The sequence below is a fragment of the Lepidochelys olivacea genome (genome assembly GCF_965140295.1).
Source record: "Lepidochelys olivacea isolate rLepOli2 genome assembly, chromosome: 10".
NCBI classification, from domain to species: Eukaryota; Metazoa; Chordata; order Testudines; family Cheloniidae; genus Lepidochelys; species Lepidochelys olivacea.
Window position 1 is genome coordinate 67,636,890 of NC_140420.1, and position 26,750 is coordinate 67,663,639.

A 26,750-nucleotide genomic window follows, 5' to 3' on the forward strand; every position below is an offset into this window, starting at 1 on the left:
TTAACTGTGCAAAATGTATCCTTCTTTTAATTATTTTTTAAAAATCCTATTGAAAGAATGAAAGGAACTTCTATCGCTAACCTAATGTAACTAACCTAATGCATTTCTATTCCTAACCAATGTCTCTCACTTCTTGAATTCCCTCCCCCCTCCCCCCCTTTTTTGTTTGATGTGGCTTCTAAAGCCTAGGCCACTAGATAAAATAAATGTCAAAGCTATTATTTTAGCACTTGAATCTGCAACCCATAGTCACCAAAGCTTACTGTAGCTTACTCCTGGAGGAATCCTGCACCTCTGCACATGCACAAAATTCATGCCCCCATCAGAATTCTTTTTCTCCACAGAAAATCTGTTCTGCTGGAGAGGCGCTGCAGTTATGCCTTTCACCCACCAGAGGCTGCTGTGGCACCAGAACAGAGGGCAGCCGCTCCTGGGCGGGAGCAGCCCTCTGTGGATAGGGAGGAAAAGAGGCTGCATTCTTCACAGCACCCTGACCTTGGAGCCAATGAGGAGGCATGGGATATGGGAGGGATAGACAGCATGGGCACAGGGGACTACTGGGGGGGTCACAGATTAGGGTTCAGAAGGTCTAGTCGCGGGACAGACTGGGGAGAGGGCTGAATGGTAGTGGGGATGCAGGGCCACATGGAGATGTGGGGAGGGGGTGGCTGATGTATTCTTCAAAAAACATTTCCTGAATCTTTTTTCTTGTCTGTATTGTCACAGATATACTTGCTGACAGGTATTTTGAAATAAATTGCCAAAATAATCGAAACTGGCATGATTATATTGTGTTGTTGTGACAAATAAAATATGCAGACTTTTAAAATATTGTGCACAGAATTTTTAATTTTTTGGTGCAGAATTCCCCCAGAAGTAGTCGTTACAAGGAGTCACACTGAAGTGAGTGGGAAGATCTACTGAAAATGTAATAGCAAAATAGGACTGTACTTAGGGAATTGAAATCAGTGGGCTCCTTGTGTGAGTAGGATTGGGACTTTAATAGAGGTCTTATCATGCCATTGGTTTGGAAGCAGTATTCCCCATTGACTTCATTAGGGAGTTTTGCTGAATAACAAATGTCATGGTAATGGCCCATGATTATATTGTGAGAGTTTACATAGACACGTCTGGTTTGCAAAAAATAATTTGGCCGTGAGCTCCATGTATTTAAAGGCACATGTAGAGACTTTCAGACCAGCATGGACTGGTCTCACAATTTGGGCTTCCTTTCTAAATAAAACCTAACTGCCAGTTCTGACTCTCTGCCAGGACTGTGCTCCTGCAGCTCAACAGCTGTAAGCTGTTCATTGATTGAACTTGGTAGCTACAGACTAGCATTCCTAGGTCTGAATTTTTTTCCCCCTCCTGTACTAGCATATGGGGTTTTTGGTGGACTGAGTCCATCCTTGTTGATGCTGGCAGCTGTAGAATTGACTCTAGTTGGTCTCAGCAGATTGCTTGGCTGGACTGCCTTAGGTTTTGGATCATGCTTAGCTGTGAAAGATTTGCTCCTTGCTATAATGTAGGTTTAATAATAATGATTTATGTAGATCCATATGCAACCCATTACCAGTAAAAATGTTTTAGGCTAACAGTGGTGTAGTAGTAGCTCACACAATATCACTATGCAGGAAACATGCTCATGGGGACAGCCTTAGATCCCTGCTCCCAAGGCAAGTGGAGACCAGTCACATTGCAAATGGATTTTTCCACTGTTCCTCATCATAAGGCTCATTACTGTACACCCGTCTTCTGGGCCTAAATTTACCTTTGACCTTTTGTGGTCTCATTTGTATTACTGTAGACTGTTCACATTAGAAATACTGAATTAAGAAATGAAGTATTTATAAAGAGTAGGTAGACAGACTGGGGCACAGATAGGAAATAAATCCAAGACTCCCTGCTCTGTTTCCTGTTTGTGTTTGGTGTGTGTGTGTGTTTGTGTCCCTCAGATTCAGAGCTACCTGGGCAGAGAAGACATGTTTGGTATCTTGGGACGTGAGGCTCTCAGTATTCTTTAAATAGGATCTTAACTTCACTGGGCTGTGGATCACGGTTTGCAGGTGGATCCACCGAAAAGCAGCAATGAATACTTCAGGCCACAAACAGATCTTTCTACCTTCTCAAACAGAAATACAGTATTGCTATGGCAGCTGCCTCAGTCTTTGTAGGGTCCCTGTGCATGTATATATGCCTAAAATTTTCATTTCAGTGGTAATAGGATCAGGTCCCTTGTGGGAATCTAAGGGCCCTTGGATGTGTAGGGTATATTTTTAGAGCTTAGTCTTACTGACTCTCTATTTGTGGTGTGTAGAATTGAGTCTTAGTAAATTACAAGAAGAACCATGCATTATATAACCATCCCATTATATTTAATAATTGTTTGCCTGTAACCTCAAGCATCCCAATGAAAATTTACCTCTGAACATATTGTCCACAAAGTCGACATCATTCTTTATACACTTTAGTTTAAAAAAAACCTGAAAAAATGTTGATATAAAACGACAGCGCTAGTCCCTTAAATATTCACGTGTAAGGCATTGTTTGTATCAGAAATATTACACCCCTCATGAAAAAAGAGAGCCATATTTGTTTTCTGCACCTCACTATTCTGCCTCCACAAAGGTACAAACAGCCATAAATCAGAGATTTCTGAAAAAAAAAACATATATAACACAAAGCTTGACACAGAAAGCAAATATTTGGAGAAACATGATGGCAGCACAGGATATTTTAAAAAATAGTTTTCCATGTGAAGAGGCTTAAGGCACCTGCATTTCAAAAACAAGTTTCCACTGCTCTGAGGCACATGTTTTAAAGATGTGTGGAGAAACTAGCAAATTTAGAAATAAGCACAAATTTGGTTTGGTGTGTTTGTTAATTTTTTCAATGGTAAGAAGCATAAAACACAACATAGGAACAGGGGAACAGAAAATAGATCTGTACATATGAATGGACCCAGTTCAATTACTTGTTCAATTTTTTTTTTTTAAACAAAAGGTTTTACTTCCTTGTGGAGAAATAATGTGGGCTACTCCCATAAATGAGAGTTAGTACTACAGTTGGCCAACTGTTTAGTGGGAGAAGATGACCCAAAGTATTTAATATACAGGTGATGCCCATTGGGGGCTTGGTCTTGCAAGGAGCTGAGCATGCTGATCTTGATCCATTAAAGCAGTGGTTCCCAAACTTGTTCTGCCACTTGTGCAGGGAAAGTCCCTGGCGGGCCGGGCCAGTTTGTTTACCTGCTGCATCCGCAGGTTTGGCTGATTGTGGCTCCCAGTGGCCACGGTTCGCTGCTCCAGGCCAGTGGGAGCTGCTGGAAGCGGCGGCCAGTACGTCCCTCAGCCTGCGCCGCTTCCAGCAGCTCCTATTGGCCTGGAGCAGCGAACTGCGGCCACTGGGAGCCGCAATCGGCCGAACCTGCGGATGCGGCAGGTAAACAAATCGGCCCGTCCCGTCAGGGGCTTTTCCTGCACAAGCGGCGGAACAAGTTTGGGAACCACTGATATATGTTCTTCAGAGTTGGTGATTTAGGTTAATTAAAAGAACACCCTCAAATGCTGGTACATTTGTGGTTTGACTGTTTTGAGCTCCACTGTTTAAATCTTTCTGTATATTTTGCCCATTTTCATTTGCAGATAATTATTCCCCTGTTTTTGTTTTCCTCCATGAAGCAGGGGTGATGTGTGTGTGTGTGTGTGTGTGTGTGTGTGCGCACGCAGGAGCACACCCTGGCTTTGAAGTAGTAATAACCAAATACATAGTTTCTACTTTCAGCACCCCCACTATAAAAATTGTTCCACCACCCCTGCCATAGAGATTGCTATAAAACTTCCTGGTTCTGTTTATTCCTTTACATCAGCTAGTGTAAACTGGGGGCCTAACCCTGTATTCGTTGGGAATTTTAGACGCACGAAGAGTGCATAGCCCTAGTTAATGGAGCTCTGAAGTTTGGCTTTGTTTTTTTGTTTGTTTCCATGCCCTCAGCTGGAACTTCTGCAGCAAAGTACCATGCAACTGGCTTACATAAATAGGAGCCTTTTATTTAGGTTAATATTTTCAAATATATTAATTTTGGAAACTCAGTTTGAGACACCTACAGCCTGATTTTTGTAGAAGTGCTGAGCACCCAAAAATTCCATGGAGCGCTGGAAATCAGGCTTTAGTTGTCTTAAGTTGGGCATCGAAAATTAGTGGATGCTTCTGACAATGATCTCAATAATGCATGGGCCGACTTTCCTCCAGACTAGATATTCTTGGGCAGGCAGACCCTTAACCTGTGTAAATTATCACAGCTCCATTGAGGATCTGCCCCTTTGGCTCCTAAGTACATTCTAAGTTACAGCTCTTTAAGGCAAATTGTATTGAAGATTCAATTGGTTGACAGGGGATAGTCTGCTCGGTTACACCATTATAAACCTAGAGCGTCTCCAGTAAATGTTACCCTATTTTTCCAGTATATCAACTAACCTATGTGCAATACAAGAGCTAGGAAGAAGGAAGAGCTAACAGTGGTACATCAGAGCTCAGTAGTTAGCACTGAAGGGACAAAGCAGCATTACCGGAAGATGTAAATAAGATTTTTTTTGTTTTGGAAATTTCTAATGCTCATTAACCCCCATTAGCAGAGTTTGAAGAAGGAGCATGTTTTGAAATGGTGATTACTTGGTATATCTGACATTATAAATCATTTTTGCAAGACAAGGTTTTCTAAAATTCGTATTACAATATATATGATGGTGGAAATGTAACTGCACTTGCTTGTGCAACATAGATTATAATTCCTTAGATCGCTCTCGTAAAATGTTGAAAGGAAACAAGTATATTTAAAAAGCTAGATGGAAGATAGGTCCTGTTGACTGCAAATAGCTAGTTAGCTGTAGGTTTTATTTCAAACTATCGAGGATCATTATACTCTGGGCCTGATTCTAATTTCGTTTAGACCATGTATATCAGAATTCTAATGAAACTGGTAAAATTGCACTTACGTAAAACTGGTACGAGAGCAGAATTGAGCCCTGTGTATCTTTTAGTTCATGGAAGAGAATTTTTCCACACAGCAAAAGCCAGAGGATGTTGGAGGTGTTAATTCTTTAGAAGATGGATGTTCACAGTGCTGCATGAAGCTGTACTACAGAAATGTCTTTTATATTTTCAACATTAATTGCGCATATGGAGTTAGCTAAAGCATCACAATGTTTTGTTTCTTTTCAAATCCCAGTTGAATATTTTCTCCAAATCTGTCAGTCAGGCACATTCCAGAGAAAGGCTTTTAGCTTGTGTGTCTGCTACATTATATTTAATGTTTCAATATGAAAAAGAACAGCATGATCTGGAAAGTGATTGGAGCCAAGAGGTGTTTATGCATATGGAAGTACAGTATTTCTGTATTTCTTCATGCAGAAACTATCCCCTTGTATGCTAGACAGAATACTGGCTCTATTATAAACTGTGGCTTGGTAGCTTGCAGTAGTATGTAATTATGAATAAGAACTAATCAGAACAGTAATAGAGATGGTAAAAAGGGTTTTATTGCAGTAATGTAATTGGGCTCAACTCTGTGCTCTAATGCAGCCACTGATGTCACTCAGGCCCTAGTGTACAAGCATGTACAGTGTATTACCCAAGGAGGCTCTTGCTAGCTTGTGGAATTTGTATCCTATAATATTACAGTTTTTCACTCATTATTTTCAGCCTACTGTATAAAAGAAAAAAACAAGTTCTGAGCCGTGAACCCTTTTCTGCTCCCCTCATCTAGGACAGGAGAATTATTGTGGGAAGTGAATAAAGGCTCTATTCACTCTACTCCCTGACCAAGCGTGAGTGGCTAGATTTGGTGCAGGGGGTTCCACAGAGATTTGAGATGAAGGAATTTTCCCCCATTCCCACACTGTGGAGCTCCTCTCTAGTCATCAGTGTAATATATGACAGCCAGATTACAGCCCTATTTAGGTGTGAAACTGCATTAGCTCCACCAGCAGAATAGCCAGTGAATCCATAGCTCTCGCTCTGCCCCTGAGGATGGATGTGCAGGGAGGCCCTGCAATGGTCTCATACAGTTAGTTAGATGCCCAAATGCTGGCCCCTGCACTGTGCAGTGGAATTGCGCTGATTTCACTGCATCTGAGGGAGGGGTCAGGATTTGCCCCATACAAATAATTCTAAATGGTTGCAGTGCACAGGCCCATATAAATTGTGGTAGTGGGTTCTTTACTTGACTGGCCGACTTATCAAAACCGATATATATAGCCTTATAATTACACAGGTCCATGGTCAACCATGTTCCTGTTTAAATCCAAACCATTATGTTGCATACATGTAAATGATGCTTGTCAGATAGTCATATAACTAAAACTCAGCAGTCATTTCCATGGTGCATCCATTCTCAATAATTCGTTGGGTATCCTGTGACTTTTCATTGTCAAATTAGCAGTGCCGCTGTTACAACTGTTAACTTCAGTATGATCAGAGCAGAAACAGCAGAAGAATTTACGTTTCTTAATGTGAGAGTAGTAAAACTGATCCTGCACCAATGTGAAATTAATTGTAATTGTAAAATTTAATAATAACAATAACACATGTATAGCACCTTCCATCTGAGGGGGTTGAAGGAATTCACAGGCCATGAACTTATCTAGATCTTTAATTCACATGAAAGGAATAAATCTTGCAGCATCTCTGTGAGGTAATGAGGTATCTAACCCCATTTTACAGCTAAGGAAACTAAGGCTGAAAGCAGCTGGACAACTTTTCCAAGGTTATACAGGAAGTATGCAGCAGAGCCAGGAATTGCCTGACTGGTTGATGTTTGTACAGCACTTTGAAGCTGTACAGCTGGATTTTTTTTTTTAATCTGGCCAATTCTTTTGTGCCTGGAATGAGTTGTGAGCATGATGTAGGTCATTTAGATGTTTAAGTATGTAATGTGACACTGCCTGCAAATCTAGTATTTATATGTGGATTCAATTTATATAATTTGGACAACTAATTTTGAATGCAAAATTGCTCATTTATTATCTGCAAATAGTAGATGTTGGATAAATATCTCTCCAGCTCCCTCTTGGATGAAGATTGATGCAAAGAAATCACTTAACTCTTCTGCAGCATCTTGTTCTTCCTTAATCGCTCTCTTTACTCCCTGGCAGTCCAGCAGGCCTACTGATTTCCTCATATTCGGTGACTCGTTGTCACTGTAAATTTTCCATCTTTGTATCAGTGGGATCAAACTGCACCAGTACAAAAGAACACTGAAAAGTGTTTTGCTGTGCTTCAGAAATGAAAGCAAAATTGAACCTGAAAAGGTAATATGTAACTAGATTATTTTATGCGTGTGTAAGATACATCACTTGGAGTTACTACACTGTGTATATCTGATAGCACTGAAGATATAACACATAAGAACGGCCATACTGGGTCAGACCAAAGGTCCATCTAGCCCAGTAACCTGTCTTCCAAAGTGGCCAATGGCTTGTGCCCCAGAGGGAATGAACAGAACAGGTAATCATCAAGTGATCCATCCCCTATTTCCAGCTTCTGGCAAACAGAGACTAGAGCTACCATTCCTGCCCGTCCTGGCTAATAGCCATTGATGGACCTATCCTCCATGAACTTATTTAGATCTTTTTTGAACCCTGTTATAGTTTGGCCCTCACAACGTCCTCTGGCAAAGAGTTCCACAGATTGATTGTGCATTGTGTGAAGAAATACTTCCTTTTGTTTGTTTTTAAACCTGCTGCCTATTAATTTCATTTGATGACCCCTAGTTCTTGTGTTATGAGAAGGAGTAAATAACATTTTCTTATTTATTTCCTCCACACCAGTCATGATTTTATAGACTTCTTATTGTGCTCTGTTTTTAACATTTTATTGTTGCTGTTTTCAAATGATTGCAAAGAGCTCACTTTAAACTGGTAAAAACCTTTGAGCAAATTTCATGTGAAAAAACTTACTGTTTTTTGGAAGATGTATTAAAACACTGTCCAAAGTACAGTGACACTCAGCTATGCCAGTTTACACCAGCAAAGGATCTTGCCCTTTGTGATTTTCCATCCTATTAGTAACATAGTGCTGAGATCTTAAATTACAAGAAGCAATGACTTGTGTGTGATGTCAGATGGGATTTTTTTAAAGCACCTAAGTGAATTAGGAGCACAAGTCTTTTGACAATTTTTTTTTGTGAAGACCAAAAATAATTCTGATGGGTTGATGTATCCTGCATACAAAAGATGAGGTGACATTTCCGATATCTTAGAATGGTTCTGGAATCCTGCAATTAAAGTTGCTTTTATGAGATGCATAGTTTTGAAGGCAGTGTGCTCCCCCCGTCCCTTTAAATAGCATAAAAGGTAGTGGATTGTACAGATATGTTACACTGCACCATTGTTGATAAATCTGCTATCTGATTGGAGAGTGCATGCATAGCTCCCATTAGTGTTAAAGGGAGTTTTATGAATGCACTTACAGGAATCCAGGGCCAGAATCTAATCTCATTCTAAATTGTAGTAACACCATTGACTTGAAAGAATTACTCTGGATTTGCACCAATTTAAATGTGATCTGGCCGGTAGACTTCTATATCTGAAACCTACAGTGTAGCTTCTTAGAGTACAACTGATTCAAGAATGAGAAATCCTTTCTTGTTCTTCTAGATCACTTTGGTGATTTCCTAAAAATCCCTGATGGGCATTTGCCCTTCCCTATAGATTGTATTTCCCTTGAAGAGAAAGGAATGTTTCTTTTCTCCTGTACTTACTATACACACTTGACTAATGTTTTCCAATCTCTAATAACTTTCTTCTGTCTCTCAGGTATATGTATTCTTTCATAAAGTAACAATACCTCATTTTGTTTTTTGCAGTTGTTCAGTGAAAAAATTAGTGGAGCAGAAGGAACAAAACTAGATGAAGAATTTCAAGAGATGGAAAGGGTAAGGAAGCCAACATAAGCTTTTCAAGGTTACACCATTGATGAAATAATTTTTTTCATTCATTCGTTAGCATAAACAAAATATGTAATCCAAAAAATAAGTATGTAAAAAAATCCATAGATATTATATGATCCAATCCTGTCCTCCTTGAAGTCCATAAGGGGTAAATTCTTCTTACAGTAACACAAGAATATTGAACTCAATGAAATCACACGCTTGTAACTGAGAGAAGAATTTGACCCTGAAAGTTTTGTCTGTGACTTTATCAGGAACAACATTGGGCTCTAAGAATTTAATTTGTTAGCATGAACAGTAAAGTATTTGTGTTGCAGATATAATCTTGGTAGAAGTGTAAAAAATTGCAAGAATTTAAAAACGTGTAAGAATTGTCCACTGTGTAAGCACTGCAGCATGGCAGTTGGAACAATGTCACTCTCAGCTTTTTTTGTTCCTGCTCTCTGGCTCTCCGTCCTTCGCTCTGGCTCTTTGTCAGATGTATTTGTTACATAAATTACAGACTCCTCTCAATGGGCATAGTTTAACTTCTATATTTGGGGAGCAGCTCCAGTCAGGCCAATGGAGCGGTGTGGGGGGGGGGGGGAGCAAATTCTGCACCTGCCTGAAGCTTGAAATTTTTGGGGGGAAAACAGCCCTCACCCCTCCTCCCCCATAACTCTCTCTGATATTTTGTTATTGGTGGATTAAGAAAAATGTCCTGCATAAATAGTTTCTTTTTTCAACACATTTATTTTGTATCTATAAACATGTTTAAGCTTCAGTTTTCTTTGGTTCCAAAATAATCATCTGTTTGATAAGAAGAAAACACTATGTGAGCCGTAGACTGGAAAAGAGAAGAGATATTCGTATATTTTAGATAGTAGTGACTGGAGATGCAATATGGGCTCATGCACTGAAGTAAACAGGACATAGGACTGGGAGGTAGGAATTGCTGAATCTGCTTCCCAGGTAGATGGTTGATATAGTAGTGATGAGGGCTGGGGAGGAAATTGTGATTCCAAAATGTGGGAAGTGTTATTCATGAAGAATAACTCTGAGCCTTGAAGGGTTAATTATCTTTCTACACTTCGATGCTGGCAACTGGGCTTACTCAACACAACACTCAACTTCATTTCTTTTCACCATCAATAATGAAAGCTTTGGCACCACAAAAATTAAAATGATGATGTTTTGGACTAATTTTAATTAAAATGTCTTAGTTTGCCAGAATAATACATTGTATCTAGTGGGAGGATACTCAATAAGGGATTGTGGTATTTAATGTCCTGTTACATTTCTCTTCCAGAAAATTGATGTCACCAGCAAAGCTGTAGCAGAGCTTCTGTCAAAATCCACAGAGTATCTTCAGCCAAATCCAGGTAAACTGAACTCCTACAGTTCCTCTATCATACTTAGCCTATGAGTTGGACTTGAACAAGGGATATACTGAACCCCTGTGGGTTGCTAATATTTTTAGGGAATATGAAACATATCAGTGAAACATAAGGATGTCTCTCTCTCCCTTTTTGAATGACTTCATCTCCTTTTCTGAGCACTCCGAAGTCTCCATAACAGACATTGGGAAGTTCATTTACAGGATTTTTCAAATTTCAGTTTGAGAACAAAGAAAGGAGGGACATTGATGTTGGTCATTGGTTTGATTTAATGTGATCAAGACACAGGGCATTAAGAGACTGATCCACTGTCCACTCAGTTCAATGGAAAGACCTCCATTGTCTTCACAAGAACACTAGAACAGAGGCTGATCCCAGATTCCTTATGCAATGACTTCAGTGAGATATCTACCCAGCGTGGGTGCATTATGAAACCCATGGCCAGAGGGAGATTTCAATGGATTTCCCTGAGTAAGGAGTGTAGAATTAGGCCTGCCCTTATCAAAGCTTAATGATTGTCTGGGAGGCTCCAGATGAAGCCAGAGATCGTAGCGTCATAGACTTTAAGGTCAGAAGGAACCATTATGATCGTCAAGTCTGACCTCCTGCACAACGCAGGCCACAGAATCTAACACACCCACTCCTGTAATAAACCCCTAACCTATGTCTGAGCTACTGAAGTTCTCAAATCATGGTTTAAAGACTTCAAGGTGCAGAGAATCCTCCAGCAAGTGACCCGTGCCCCATGCTGCAGAGGAAGGTGAAAAACCCCCAGGGCCTCTGCCAATCTGCCCTGGAGAAAAATTCCTTCCCGACCCCAAATATGGCGATCAGCTAAACCCTGAGCATGTGGACAAGACTCACCAGCCAGACGCCCAGGAAAGAATTCTCTGTAGTAACTCAGATCCCACCCCATCGAACATCCCATCACAGGCCATTGGGCTTATTTACCGCTAATAGTCAAAGATCAATTAATTGCCAAAAATTAGGCTATATCATCATACCATCCCCTCCATAAACTTATCAAGCTTAGTCTTGAAGCCAGATTTGTCTTTTGCCCCCACTGCTCCCCTTGCAAGGCTGTTCCAGAACTTCACTCCTCTGATGGTTAGAAACCTTCGTCTAATTTCAAGTCTAAACTTCCTGGTGGCCAGTTTATATCCATTTGTTCTTGTGTCCACATTGGTACTGAGCTTAAATAATTCCCATGAATGTCCAGCACAAGTCCATTATTGTATTATGAGGCTATTGTGTGACGAAAATTAAGAGTGGAGTGAGAAAAACTCTAAAAATAATTGTCTGCTTTTGATGCTGCATGCATAGAACATGGATGAAATCAGCATTATTCAGCATTAGAGCTGTTCTAAAAAATTAATTCCCGGTGTCTTGGCCAGTGGAGCCAAGCAGATACTCCAAGGGAAAGTAGGTCTGCAAATGTTAAATCAAATAAGACCATGAAGTTGACTTTGGTGGCATTCATATCCCTTTTGGTGTTTGCTTTCTGTAAAAATTCTAGTAAAGAGTTTACTAGTCAGAATCTTCCTGGGAATAGTGAATATTAGTATATATTGACTGAAGGTGATTATTGAACTCTTCAGTGCAAGTATTGACACCATAAACCTATAAGAGCTAAGCTTATCCAATCAGTGAATGGAACAGTTTCATATGACCCATATGAAAACATCTCTCACATTTTGATTATCGAATTCCTGCAACAAAATGTTCATTAATCTACAGACCAACAGTCACTCACTGAAATTCAGAGTAACAGCCGTGTTAGTCTGTATTTGCAAAAAGAAAAGGAGTACTTGTGGCACCTTAGAGACTAACCAATTTATTTGAGCATGAACTTTCGTGAGCTCATGCTCAAATAAATTGGTTAGTCTCTAAGGTGCCACAAGTACTCCTTTTCTTTTCACTCACTGAAATTATTTGTCAAATAATTTAAAGTAACATACCAATTACAGAAAATCATGCTATAAATGGATGCTTTTTTCATATGATTTATAATACTTCTAAGCATATAGAGCCAAGCTGGGAATGCTGAACACTATGTCGAAGATCAGAGGACAAGTTAAAACCACAGGATATCCCCAGACAGAAGGGCTATTAGGGGATTGTATGCTACGGTATGGCAGAGAACTTGGGGAGGATTCTACATTTGGTGAGTTTGTATAGCTCTCCTGTGCATGTCTCAGCATATGTTGTACGTGGAGTAACACTACTTATATATATATATAGTGATTAGGTATTGATAGATACAGTAAATATATGACGCCTTGAAGCATTTTTTTGTTCCATTATATTATAGGTGGTGCCAGTATTATGGCCTATCTCAAGGTTGCCTGATAATTCCCATTATAAGACTCTGTGTTCAGTTGCTTGTAACTTTGTCAAACTTCAACTGTTTGGGCTGAAATTTTTCAGACTGTCTGCCTCCAGCTGATTTCGGTAAATTTCTGACAAAACAGTTCAGTCATTTCTGAGAACGAAGCTGGGGGAAAATATGTTCTGCCCATGTTAAAAAATCATAGCAACCTTTTCTGTGAAATGCTGTAGGGCCCCCATGCTTTGGAGCAGGGACCTAGAATTTGGTAGGGTGGTGGCCTTTGTTTCAGGGTTGTGATTCTCACCATTCCCAGGAAAATCCAACTGACGTTTGGCCAAGTTATCAGACTTTGAAAAATTGCAGTGTGCACATGCTCAGTAGAGAACTGCTGAGCATGGTAAAGCCTCTGGCAGCACCTAGGGCTGACAAGTCGGCACATGTACCATCCCCACAGAGCAACTGAGTATGCTTCATCCCCTCACAGCTTCTCCATGTGAACAGACTGCACATGAAGTACAGAGTGACTGAGCATATTCCAATCTAGGGCTACAGGGGCTCAGAAGGACTTTCCTTGTAATAAGAACAGGAGGACTTGAGACTAGACTAGAGACTAACAAATTTATTTGAGCATAAGCTTTCGTGAGCTACAGCTCACTTCATCCGATGTAGCTCACGAAAGCTCATGCTCAAATAAATTGGTTAGTCTCTAAGGTGCCACAAGTCCTCCTGTTCTTTTTGCGAATACAGACTAGCACGGCTGCTACTCTGAAACCTTTCCTTGTAATGGCTGCTCCAGGCTGGGGTGGGGTTGGGTACTGGAACTGAGAGCAGGTAGCAAGTCTCTGCTATGCTCTGTGACCACTTCCCTGCTGGTGCCCAAGCCGTGTGGAGGGGGAAGCTGGTATTACATTATGTAAGTTTGTATCTGTAGTACTGCATAAGAAGGCCTTGCTGAAAGAGCAACAGCAAGATAGGCACTGGAGGCCTAGGACTCAAGATAAGGCTTAGCTTTCCAGGCTGTGAGACACGTTGTGGAGGACGCCGTTATATTCTTGGGGTTTGTTTATTCTCTTAGGAATGAGTGAGTGGTGCAATCCCAGTCACGAGCTGTGAATATTTGTGCATTTGCAGGTGCCATGGGGATGCAAATTGGAACCAAGGCCAGGGGAAAAGAAATATCAAACAAAATGTTTTGCATGAGCACACTTGAGCATGTTCTGCGTGCTTAACAAATAATCAGCTACATTACTAACATGCTTAGTTTTTTTTGTTCCATTGTTCCAAAATTTTTTTTAGCAATAACAGCTTTGGCCAAAACCTGGGATAAATGAAAAGTAATTGTAATGAATCTGAGATACTGTAAAATTACATTTTTGAGCTAAAAGATATTCATATTTTGGGGCACTTTGAACACAAATTAGCCATTTTGGTTTCCAACTTGTAAAATGTAAAAGATCACTTACTGTCTTCATGTTGTTCTGTTTGCACATCTGTTGCCCTGAGAACAAGAGTTCTCAGACTTGTAGGTACACTTACTGCGACCTCATGCAGTATCTTTGGGGGAACATACTGTATTAAGATTATGAATAGTTTACATATCCCTGTGGGCTAAGGATTCTATGCAATTCTGGGGGGGAGGGTGGCACTTAGCTTCTCCAGGAACTAAAAACAGTGGGAGGTGATTTGAGTGACTCACCTTAGTTGTAAACACATCCAGAGAGGCACCACTTGCTGGAGATGTTTGCATATACTGGGTTTTCCAGAGACCAACAAACAGAAAAGGCTTTTGGCATAAAAAGGCTGCAACTGACTTGGGGCCTTCTTTCTGATCCAACAAATGAGACAGCACCTTCTCTGTGCAGGGAGGCTCCAACCCTTGTGGGAGGGTTGGAAAGGGGCCCATAAGAGTGCTGGGTGACCTCTGGTAAGTTTTTAGCATGTGTTAAAGGAACTTTTCTTGTTTTTAATGTTTTCTCTATAATGCTTTTACCTTAAGAATAAATATGCTTGCTTAGAAAGAGCTGTGTGGTAACTTGTAACACCTAGCAATATACTTCTCATAGCCCTCAGAGAGAAAGCAAAGTGCGGGCACTGGCCTTCAGGCAGACTGGCTTGCTGGGGGTATCACAGTGTACAACAGGGAGCGGTGCAGCTTCCAATCCCCCAAAGAGGAGGGAGAGGGAAACTGTCTCCACCCAAGAGAGGTGACAGGTGGGAACTCAAAACCCTAAGTGGGACCCTTGAGGGACATGGAGGGGGAATACCAAGTGCAGTTGCCCTAAAACTGTGACAGTAGTCAAGTTAGTGACATACTGTATCTTTTGGCCTTGTGATATTTCTGCGGTCCTACCATCTTGAGAAGCAGCTACAGAAGAAACTGTGTATCCCATATTGAATAATCCAAGAATGGAGACAATAATGCAAGGCAAAAATAGTTTTCTTGGAGGGATAGTGAAGAAGGATGGAAAACATTAGGACAAAATTCTTTCTAGTTCTGGAAACTCTAGGAGAAGAGGGCAAGAGTGTAGTCTTATATTCTACATCTTAAAGGGCCTGCAGCCAACATTTTTAAGAGTTATCTAACAAAAAATGTCTTCTGTTTTTACAGTAAGTGCTATCTACTGTGTATAAATATCATGTTCTTCCCTGTAGGCAATGCACTGCTGGATGTTGGTGAAAGCATGAAGCAGATGGCAGAGGTGAAGGACTCTCTCGATATTAACGTCAAGCAAAACTTCATTGATCCTCTACAGTTATTACAGGACAAAGACTTAAAAGAGATTGTGGTGAGTTTCTGAGGTTAAAAATGGTCCTATGACATTGAAAATATATGAATAAACAAGGTCATTAGAAACCAAATCCACAGGAACTTTTTATGCAGTATGTAATGGCATCAAATTTTAAGCAGAACTCTCCTGTGAAATCAGTGATGAAATCTACTTAAAAACTAGTATCAGGATATATAGCTCATGGGCACCTATTTTATTCTATGTACAATATAATAAAGCTGAATACAGTAAAGGACAGTAAAGAAAATGAATATTAATATTTTCTGTTGCTTATTTTAATATAACATTTCCTTAATTGTTATTAGCATGGTGGTTATTAGCCAATTATTTCAGTTTAGTTCTGGTTGATTTTGAGTTGCCTGGTTTATTGTGTTATTGAGTTGCCTGCCTCTGGCTCTCTCATGCTGGAGTTAGCTCTAAGAAGCAGTCAAATAAGACTACTAATATAGACAACAACAGTGAGGCATATATGAGACCAAAGAGCAGCATGACAAATAACATGAACCATTGTGGCAAAAAAAATAGGAAACTGGGGAATGAATTTTTAGCCTTCAGAAGAACGTTTTTCATTGCTTTTGCTAAAAATAGAACAACTGTCCAGAATGCCAGGCACAGTTTAAATCTGGGCCTCTGGATTCCTATAGACTTGAGTAATAAGAAAGTTAAAACCCTGATGAAACACAGAAATTGAAGTCATATTTACTGAGACAGAAATGGATTTAGAAACCTGTGCCCCAAATTAAAGAGCAGAGAGACAGTAATCTCTCAATGACTGCAGATTTCTCGTGTGCTGGATGACTCTATTCTCAGTTATTGTTGTTCTGAATTGACTAAAAGAGAAAAAAACCATTAACATGCCTTAAGCACCTCATGCAGTTGCTTTCACTCAAATTTGAGAGTTTGTCAAGTGCAGGATTTTTGGGGGTAAGAAAGCTTTGTGCAATTTGCTCATCTAGGAATGTAAGATTAATAACTGACAAAGAACTCAGGAATGAAGGAGTTAGTTGGAGTTCCGCTCCTGTAGTGGGAGGAGAAAATAGCCCCTTAAATTTTAGCTGTCACTACAAATAATACAACCACTAGAACTGAATTACCTCCAGACTGTAAACGAAAAGCACATTTAGTCTGGATCCTGCTTCTAATTTAGACAAGCTGCAGCTTTTGCATGTTTAGCAAAGTTCATGAGGTGGATGTCTTGTATAGCAAATTTAGGTAGCCAATTCTCAAAATGTTCATAGGTGGTGCTTCTTGATTTCTGTACAATTTTAAATTTCATATATGAATAAGTCTAATTGTATTCATAACGAAAACCTACTTACAATCACAACATGCTTGTTTGGGTTTGTCTCCATTTGATCTAATGGGAAACTTTTTCTCTAATTTAGCATCACCTGAAGAAGCTAGAAGGCCGTCGTTTGGATTATGACTATAAAAAGAAGCGTTTAGGGAAGATCCCAGATGAAGAAGTTAAACAGGCAGTAGAAAAATTTGAAGAGTCAAAGGAGCTGGCAGAAAGAAGCATGTTCAACTTTTTAGAAAATGATGTAAGTCTGTCATGCTGCTGCAAGTCCTGAGGCGCACATGGAAGGGAGAGTTGGTACGTGCGATAGGATAAATCATCTCCTCTCCTTCCTAGATGTGCAAGGACTAAAAGGCAGAGAAGCAGCTATGGTTCTGTGGCTCAGAAAGGGATGCGCTGCAGAGCCACGGAAGGGGACTCCACAACCCTGCACTGTGGAGCAGCACACTCTGGGGCTGTGAATGTGGAAAGTTTGTCGGAGGGAGGAAGCTGGCAGGGTCATGGCCCCCGTGCTCAGAACTAGGCAAAGCCAATGTGCAGGGTACATGCGCTGCTACAGACAGCTGGCAGTAACAGCAGTCGTTGAGTAGCTGAGCTCCTAGTGAGTATCTTGCTGCTGATTTGGAAGGGAGGATTCTGTCCCCACCAGCCCATGCATGTCCCATGCACAAAATTTGTTCATCTGGGCCTTACTCAGGGTCAGAGTTTGCTTAGCATGCAGGTACATCATCAAATTATGTCTAAATTAATGCAGCAGCTGTGGCCGTTTAGGTTAGTGTTTGAACTGTAATGGGAGGGACTGGCAGGCATGTCTATGTATGTATTGAAATGCATATGTGAAGTCTTGTAAAATGAAAAAAATTTGTGCCAGATCCTCAGCTGGTGTTGGTCTCTTGACTTCAGTGGAGCCACATCAGTTTACACCAGCTGAGGATCTGGCCCCATGTATTTAAATTATGTACATAGTATGGCAATGTTTTGCTTCATTAGGGTTCTAGCAGAGTTTTCAGTAAACACTTTGAGTAGGAAAAAGCAGATAAAATATTCAACACGAACCAGTAATTTAACCTTAACAAATCTACCCAGACACCTTCTCCTAATCAGACCCAGTAGAGGCCTGAAAGCGTGATATGTTGCATTTCACTTTGTTGGGGCTCATTGTCTAAATGTCATGTATTAAAAAAAAAAAAGAGAGAGAGAGAGAGAGAAGAAATAAAGACTACTTTATCAGAGTGCTATTCTTGGATTGGCCAGTTTGTGCTGTGGGGCGGAGAGTATTTTTACCATTTTTAAAAATCTTTTTGTGAATGCATGAGAGAACGGTGTTTCCCTCCTCCCTTCCCCATGTCAATATACAGATTCTGGAACAATTAGCTGCAATTTTTAAATCTGAGCCAATAAATCACATTTAATTTATCAGTTTATAAATGCTGCCACCTAGTGAGATAAGTCTGGACCTTTTTAGGACTGCAGTTTGTGGGCTAAAGCAATTAGAAAACAACATTAATGGGTTGTGTAATAAGATATGGTATAACCTCACTTAGCCAGACCTCATTGATCTGAAAAACCACTGCTAACTGAAATGGTATCTTGTCCTTGTCTGTTTCAGAATATTTCCCAGTTAAGTTAGGGGAAAATATACTTGTATTCGATCAAGTTACTTTATTTGAATAAGCCCCATTATGGACACGAGAACATGCCCTGTATTGTGGTCCTGATCCTGCAGTGAGCCCCACTGAGGGTCAGCATAGTCACAGGGCTCTGCCCACATAGAGCTCATTGCAGGCTATGTCAAATCCTTACTATATAGAAATATGACCTGTAAGATCCCAAGATCTTATGAGATACCTGGTCTATATTGCGTGTTTTTAACTGGTTTTATTATTGTCTGTTTATAATCCTCATAGTTGATTCCATAGCTGGCACACAGACTCCTTAAAGTCATTTTCTACTTTATACTTTAGGTAGAGCAAGTTAGCCAGTTGGCAGTATTTATAGAAGCAGCATTAGACTACCATAAACAGTCCACAGAAATTCTGGAGGAACTGCAGAGCACACTGCAAAACCGGTAAGAATAAACCTGATCAGAGAATTCTCAACATCTTTTGGAGCTAACGTTCAGGAGTATGAGAAGACATTGAGTTGCAGTTCAGAAGCAGCAGCATCTCACAGATACCTCACAGATGCATCTTTTTATATCCATACTCATTTGTTATATCTCTGTATCTCAGTGGAGTTAATCACCTTAAACTCTTGCTAACTGTCACTTCTTGATGCACCATAGGCCTTTAAAAGTTCACGCCCCTCTGTACAATGAAATACGACCACAAAGCTTATGGATACATCCTTTTGTGCACATGCCAAACCCCACACCCACATATACAGGAATTAATCAGGAGCTTCCCATTTACCAGTGGGTTTTGTACGTACAAACAGACATGGCCGTACATTTTCTGAGACACATTTTTGGAAGCCTTGTTAAAAAACTGACATATTTATCATACTGAGGGTTGTAAACATAAAATCCTACAATGCATCAAGAAATCGCCAGTTAGGAGCACAGTTCTGGTGTGATATGTTGATGATTGGCCACAGAGACTTTGTGTGATACTAATGGAGCAAAAAGAAAAAAAAATACCACTAGTCGTTATGCTTTATGCTCTCATAGTTAGAACCAACAAAGATCTGGGTTCTAAATGGTCTGACTCATCATTGGCTTACTGGCTGTGTTTCTGCACATGTCATTTTGTAGCCTGAGTTTCAGGAGTGCTCAATCACCCAGAGCATCCACTAAACTCAATGGTAGCTGTGGGTGCTCAGCACTTCTGAAAGCCATGCTATTAATCTTTGTGCCTCAGTCAACACAGCTATAAAACTGCGTAAAAGTAGACACTTTCTGAAATGTTACATTGGAGTCAAGCAGTTCTGGGTAAATAAATTACAAACTGTATTTTTTAAACCATCTGTCCTTCAGTTGTTAAAGCACTGAATCCAAGTAGAAGCTCCATAGCTCCTGTTGCCTTCCAGAATTAAATCGCATGCCAATCTTCCTCTGTGTTACAGAATAAATGGAGCATCTAGTCGTCCTAAGCATGAATTCAAGCCAAAACCTGTAATAACTTCAACTCTGGAAATCAGTGATAATCAGCAGCACAATGGGATTTCATACAGTTCTTCAGTGAAATCATCAGGTGAGCCCATGATTGTGGAATCAGCGTGTTGATGTGTGCATTTTATGGAAGAATTATAGTTACTGGAGTTGAAGTATTGCTCATATAATGCTAGTTGAAAACCCGTAGAGTCCCACTGTTGTCCATGCAACTAGGCTGCCTATGCCTACAGCTAGCCCCCACACTTGAAAATGATCTCCTTTATGTTTTTATTAAAACAGTTAAAGGTAAAACTTTAGGTGTAACACATAAAATAAAATATGAACACAACTTATTTTGTTAGCATGTAACCACTTCTGGTTTCGAAAAGCCGATCAATAAAATGCAAACTTAGTCTGTGTAGAAGAGACTGCTGTACCTATTAATATGTATCTGTCACCACTTCACATGCATAGACCCTGATCTCATGAAAAAAACTATGGTCACCTTTTTTGAAATTCTCTTCAAGTTATTTAATATTATTAATCTTGTCACTGGTCAGTGGAGAAGCTAAATGTAATAACTGATTTAAATGTTAGATCAGACCCTTTATTTCTCATCTCACTGATCAGAGGCACTTTTCCTCTGTCTCTTATACCCTTTGTGAGCTATATGCAAATAATGAAACACAAAAGACAAACAATAATAAGGCAAAAGGAAAAGAGTGAGAAGCCACCAGCACTTTTCCCATAACCAGGATAGGCAAGGATCTGAAACGAAAGCACCAAGGAAGCAGTGATCCAAAGGGTCCCATCCTTCACTTGGCTTGAGCATTAGGAGCTGGCTGCTGACTCTGAGACACAGTTACTCTCTGGGCTACTTTTCTACCCTCTGGCTTTATTCACTCTTTCCACTTTCTGCTTTCTTCCTGTCTTGTTTCTTTTTACAGAGAGCTGGAATGGAAACAAAGAGAGAGAGAGAGTTAGAAATGGAGGAGGATGGAAATATGGGGCTATACTTCATGCTCTTGGCTTGAAGAGAGAAAAAAGGCTAACAGTATATCTACACCAGGCTGGGAATGTGCCTTGTGGCCCGGGTAGATAGACTCACTAGCTCTGCTTGAGCTAGTGCCCTACAAATAGCAGTGTGGATGTTGCAAAGAGAAGGATTGAGGGAAATATTTTGTAACTGTTCTGTAGACTTTCTAATGATACCAGAAAGGTACATATTGTAGTTACCTATTCTAGCACTCTGAATTTTTTTTTCAGAGTTGAGGACTTGGATGCTGTCCTTACCTCTTATTTATTCTTACCTCTTCCAGCAGGTGTGATCATCAGTAAAGCCATGGGTAATTCTCCTCTGTCTCTTCCTTCCCTGCATTAGAAAGTGAGCACTAACACTATTGAGTTCTATGCCAGGGATAAATGTGGCTCTGGCAGTATAACCTGGGAAGCTTGCTGTGCTTATTTTATATTTAAACAAGAATACTGAAACAGATTTGACTTATACTATATGATTTAGAAAATACAGTTCAGACAGTTTATGCAAAATGGTGCCAAGTGGTTTAGATGTTAGGAGCTGGGAAGCTTGACAATATGTTCAGCAGTCTCACCTCATTCAGATCACTCCTCTAAACTCTCTTCTACTTTCTACAAAAACGAGCATTTTCACACTTAACTTCTCTGCCCACCCCTCCATCCTGGCTGACACTATCAAAATATGTGTCTGGCATCCCTCTGGTCACTTTGAACTAGATCCCGACACTCTTTCTCATACTAAATAGAACCTTATTCAAATATATCCATTGAATTCAATGGGACTTCTTGCAAAGTAAGATACTACTCGTTAAGTGTAACAGCTATCATAGTCCAGCCCTTTGCTTGTATGTTGGAATGCTTTATTCCATATTTCATCACATTGTGCCTTGTACATTGCAAGTTCTTTGGAATAGGGGTGGTGTTTTCCTTTGTATGGTTCCTAGTACAGTGGGACTACTTACAGGAGTGACATGCAAACACAGTGAAGTATCAGGTCCTTAGAAATGTTATTTTATGGAAAAAAGTCCTGGATGATTTAACTGCTTTACTGATTAAGTGCAGATGACAAATCTATGTTTTGTTCTAATTTGCTGTTGTCCTAATTAATCAGCAGAAGCTGAGAGTATCATCTGGCTCATTATGAAACAGTTTAAATGCAGAGTCACATCTTGCCTTTCATGCATTTTGCTCATCAAAGGAAAGTAGTTGTGGTTAGCTGTCCTATGTTTGAATGTAATGGGACTAACTCATGGGAGTAAAGTTACTTATTTGTCTAAGTGTTTACAGAATCAGGCTGGAAAAGAGGGCTAGAATAATCCTATCCTCAGGCACATCTAGCATGTGATTCTTTCTTTACTATATATTTCTGCTACTGTATGTGTACTTCAGTGTGCAGCAAACAGAGGAGCGACACCTACTGGAAGTTTCTTTTGAGGAAAAGTGGCATTTTTAGACGGTCATCTGGCATCAGCTAGTACAGTCCCAAAAATACATTCAGCTTCATGCTTTGCAATACTTTCTCCATGTTTGTTCATTATAAATTCAATCTGCATTTGGGAAGTCCAGTAGGTCAGCACAAATAGTCTTTAGATATGTTTATTTATGATTCATTATGTGCATTAGCATTGTGCCAGGGAGCTTTGTCATGGACCAGGACCCCCCTGTGCAAAGCACTAGACAAGTGTAGAGCAAAAAGACAGTTGTTGTCCCAAGAGCTCTCAGTCTAAATCCATGAACTCAGCAACTGCAGTAGGCAGCATGTTGCTTCAGCTACAGTTAGAGAGGCAGGTGCAGTACTATAAATTAATAGAAATGCTGCTGCAGTTTCCTTAGCTTCTTAAATCTCTCCAACAGCCTTCAGATACTGTAGTTTGCACAGTGGAGAAGGACAGAGCCATGTGACCTCTTTGTGTTCGTTAAATTGTGTTTTAAAACTAGCAACCAGCGCTGCCTCTGTTCTGTTCAGGAGGGGAGCTTTGTTTTGCCGGACTGTATAGCAGTGACACCAGATGCAGTAGATTATCAGCAGTTGCATTACTCTAATGAAGACCTTGACTGATGTTAGGCTCTGAAGTAGCTGTGGCCATTAGTTTAAGATCTTTCTGTGTTGTCTGAGATTTCCCCCCTCCCCGCAATGTTTGGAGAAAGGCAAAAAGTTCCTTCCCCACTCCCAATCCTTTTATCCCTCCTCTCTTTAAGAAAAACAAAACCAATGCAATATATTGTGTAGTTATGAACCTAAAAGGCTCAAGCTTTAAAAAAAATAAATTCTGCACCCAGCGTTATCAATGTCACATTACCCATCTTGCTGAATCAGAAATAAACTGATTGCTGGAGTAAATGTTGTATATCAAGACCCTGCCAGAACAGCTGGTGAAAACAAGAAATGTTTTCAGTTATTGAGAAAGGCTTCTTCTGCTGTTGAAATTTCATATGAGTAGATACAGCTTCCACATTCTATACCGAGGAAGCTGTTTAAAGAATAACTGAGTGTTTTCAAACTATTCACCCTATTTCTGTGGAAGACTATGGCCCAAATCCTGGCTTGCGTCCGAGCTGGGCTTAGCACAGGTCAGGAAGAGAGTACAAAAGTAGCTTTAAACAACCATCTGACATGGAATTGCCTGATTTGCCATTGTGGCTGTGAATGGAAATAGCCAGAGCACAGCTCATTCTGGCCACACCCCATTCCCACCCCATTATGTCCCCTAGTGCAGGGCTGTGAAGGAAATGGCATAAAAGCACTCCATCTTTTCTTCAGCATCTAAGGGAAACCCCCTTTTGCTGAGGGAATTCCCTGGGGGCAATTTCTACTGTGTTTATTGCCCTTTTACACTGCTAGAGTGGTGTAAACCGGCTGGGAAGGAGTAGAGAATCCATCCATGAAGCATAACGTTAAAATTTTGAGGCAAACAAAATCTAACATTGCGCCCCTACTTTTGTCATCATCCCTTTAAACGTCCCTTGCTAATGTTCGTCCACAGATACAAGGGAAGTATTTACTGGGTTGAGTAGTTTTGCTTGCTCAAGGTGCTCTTTCTGCCTCTCGTTGCTAAAAAATTTGTCTGAGCAGCTACTTTTTAATGGTTTCCTTTGCTCACATTTTATAACAATAGCACTGATTTAAAAACAAATTTTAATGAGTGACATGCAATTTTTAACAGCTTCATTGGTTTTGAAAATCTGCATGCGTATTGCAATATTTAACAGAATGTATAGACTATTCCAGACAGAAATTAGTCCTCAATCGGATTGCTTGATTAGCATGCTAGATAATTTGGAGAGACAGCCAAGATTAGAATATTTGAGAATAGTGAAGATTTTGAGCAAAAAGGGAAGCTAGAATAATTTAATATTAAAGAGTCTCATTAGCTGTTTTGCTGTAAGTATTGAAGAGAGCATTAAAAACTTCTTTGTCTTGATATAATGCACTTTCCTACTGTAAATTGGCAAGAGGCAGCATGAAACCTTTTCCCCGCATTTCCCCTTTGTGAATACACTTTATTCCAAATCACTGGATTTTTCTTTTAGTAAAATAGGTAAACGTTTTTTTAAAAAACCAAAATCATAGGAAAAAAATGAACCTCAGCTGAACCTATGGGTAGCCCTCTGCCCATGGAACTGATCTCTAGCATATGACTAGCGGAGGATGAGCTGTTAGAATAATTTGCTATTCAGAGATTGAGTGAATGACTATAATAATGTATTATTCACATATCCCTAGCTGGCTTGGATTTATGCTAACCATGCATACATGAGAATGTCTATAACACTGAAAAGATTACATTTGTAAAGTTAGCCACTTTGGCGAGCAGTGAAAATTCCTTGTACTTTATTAATCATACATGTATAATAATTATCCATGTTGACTTTTCCCCATAAATTTAAGTACTGGTTTTAGTATTATGTATAGAATGCCACTAATATTTAAACACAAGAGAAGGTTTGGAGCGAACATCTTACAGTGTAACTAAGCCGAACACAATATACTAAAATCACAAAGAAAGTCAGATACTGTGTGAGTGGGGCTGCAATTAATCATCGTCCAAAAAATAGTTTTAAAAACTTTAAGAGGCACTGTTGTTCCTATTATAACTATTGATCTAATTGAGGTAAAGGGCAGATGCAGTGAGTGGTTTGAATACATGAGCTGCCTTATCAGAGCAAACATCTGTAAATACAACTTAGAGATAATTGTCTCTCTTCATGTGGTGAAGAGGATAGAACCTCATGTCCCCATTTGGTAATTAAGGTCCTGGTCCTGAAAACATTTTCACAGGAGAGTGGTGCTGCTGAAATCAGTAGGGCCCCTCTCATGCATACATGTTTGTAGGACTGGATCTTTAAACTATTGTTTATAATTCTGGTGTATAGTGTTCTTTTTGAGTTCTTCTCCTCTAGTAGATTCCATGCAGCCCAGTTCTTAGTTTTACAGATTGAATAGACGTTTGTTCAGCTGTTTGCCATCATGCCTGTCCACTCACCTATTTAAAAAAAAATCCATGGTAATATAATTCATGACCACCCCAAATGTTAAAGTGATTCAGGTTTCCCAAGGGAATTCAAATGGCAGTAAAAATATATTTGCTTTTAAGGGGAGGAAAAGAGAGCTACCCTGCCCGTAGTTCATCACCCTCTATGCTGTACAGGACATTACATGGCAGGAGCAGATTTTCTGTAGGTGGAAGTGGTGGAAAACTAACAGCACCCACAATATGGGCCCATTCAGCCCATTGCCACTCATAGCAGGGCTAAGTTTGTCTCTTTGTTCTCATGCTCAATAGGTAAGTGGAGTACTTTAAAGCTATTATTAAATATTTTATTTTCTGTCATTGGGGCAGGTTCTTCAGTGCACATGGATCAGCCTTGCTGCCAAGCTCTGTATGACTTTGACCCAGAAAATGAAGGCGAGCTTGGGTTTAAGGAAGGCGACATCATTACTTTGACCAATCAAATTGATGAGAATTGGTACGAAGGGATGTTAAATGGAGAGTCTGGCTTCTTTCCCATTAATTATGTCGAAGTGATGGTACCTTTGCCTCAGTGAACACCTAATTCAAACTGTGAACATAATTTCATGATTGAAATGGATTCACAATTGTTTCATCAGTGTGGCATTCTGTGAAAGCCTTGCTATTTGACTTACAGATTTTTGTATGCATCTTTTTTAAATGTATTTATTTTGTATTCCTTTAGTTTGTAAAAAAAAAAAAAAAAAAAAAACCACCACCACCAACCACCCTTCCTTGGCTACATGAAAATGCAAAAAACTCAACCTCCACTTTTTTTTGCTTTGTGCCTGGAAGATTACTGTCTGACGTGTTTACTGGTAGCTCACTGTTGCTCCAAAAATGCATTCCTGTGCTCTTACTGTATGTGGAGCCTTTTTTAATAATCCTCTGGCTGCAATGATTTTACTGTTGGAAACTATTTTTAAAAACACTGAGTAAAGCTAACTGTAACCAGTTCTTAAGAATTACTGATGTCTCTCAGCCTTTCTCATCCATCGCAATGTAACTTACTGTAAACGACCTAATCTGTATTTCACATTGTATGTTGACAAAAGGCTAAGGTGTTGGTGTACTAAGTACAAAGTCTTAGAATTGAATATTCCTCTAATTTACTGACTATACTTAATAAATATTACTGCGGGGAAAGTGTAAAGACTGCTGCTTATACAGTTGGATTTCTGGCACTTGTTTTCAATGCTGTGAAAGAGCACTTTCCTCTATAGAAAAGGAGTACTTGTGCCACAAGTACTCCTTTTCTTTTTGCGAATACAGACTAACATGGCTGCTACTCTGTTTCCTCTATAGATGCACCTCCGTTTTCAGAACACTTTAATGACATTGTGCAAAATGAACTGTCAGGACCAATTCCCTG

The 26,750-nt window shown here is 39.9% G+C and overlaps 1 protein-coding gene across 1 annotated transcript in view; it reads left to right on the forward strand.

Annotated features, from left to right (window-relative positions):
- The window catches only part of SH3GL3 (SH3 domain containing GRB2 like 3, endophilin A3), a 73,126-nt gene extending 46,611 nt beyond the window's left edge, over positions 1 to 26,515 (forward strand). Inside the window, exons 2-9 of the mRNA XM_084641200.1 lie at positions 8,864 to 8,932; positions 10,236 to 10,308; positions 12,344 to 12,487; positions 15,305 to 15,438; positions 16,827 to 16,985; positions 18,706 to 18,809; positions 19,805 to 19,932; positions 25,709 to 26,515. Coding sequence (XP_084497326.1) covers positions 8,864 to 8,932; positions 10,236 to 10,308; positions 12,344 to 12,487; positions 15,305 to 15,438; positions 16,827 to 16,985; positions 18,706 to 18,809; positions 19,805 to 19,932; positions 25,709 to 25,914 — 1,017 coding nt within the window. The 3' untranslated portion in view covers positions 25,915 to 26,515. The remainder of the gene's footprint in view (positions 1 to 8,863; positions 8,933 to 10,235; positions 10,309 to 12,343; positions 12,488 to 15,304; positions 15,439 to 16,826; positions 16,986 to 18,705; positions 18,810 to 19,804; positions 19,933 to 25,708) is intronic.
- The last annotated feature ends 235 nt before the right edge of the window (positions 26,516 to 26,750 follow it).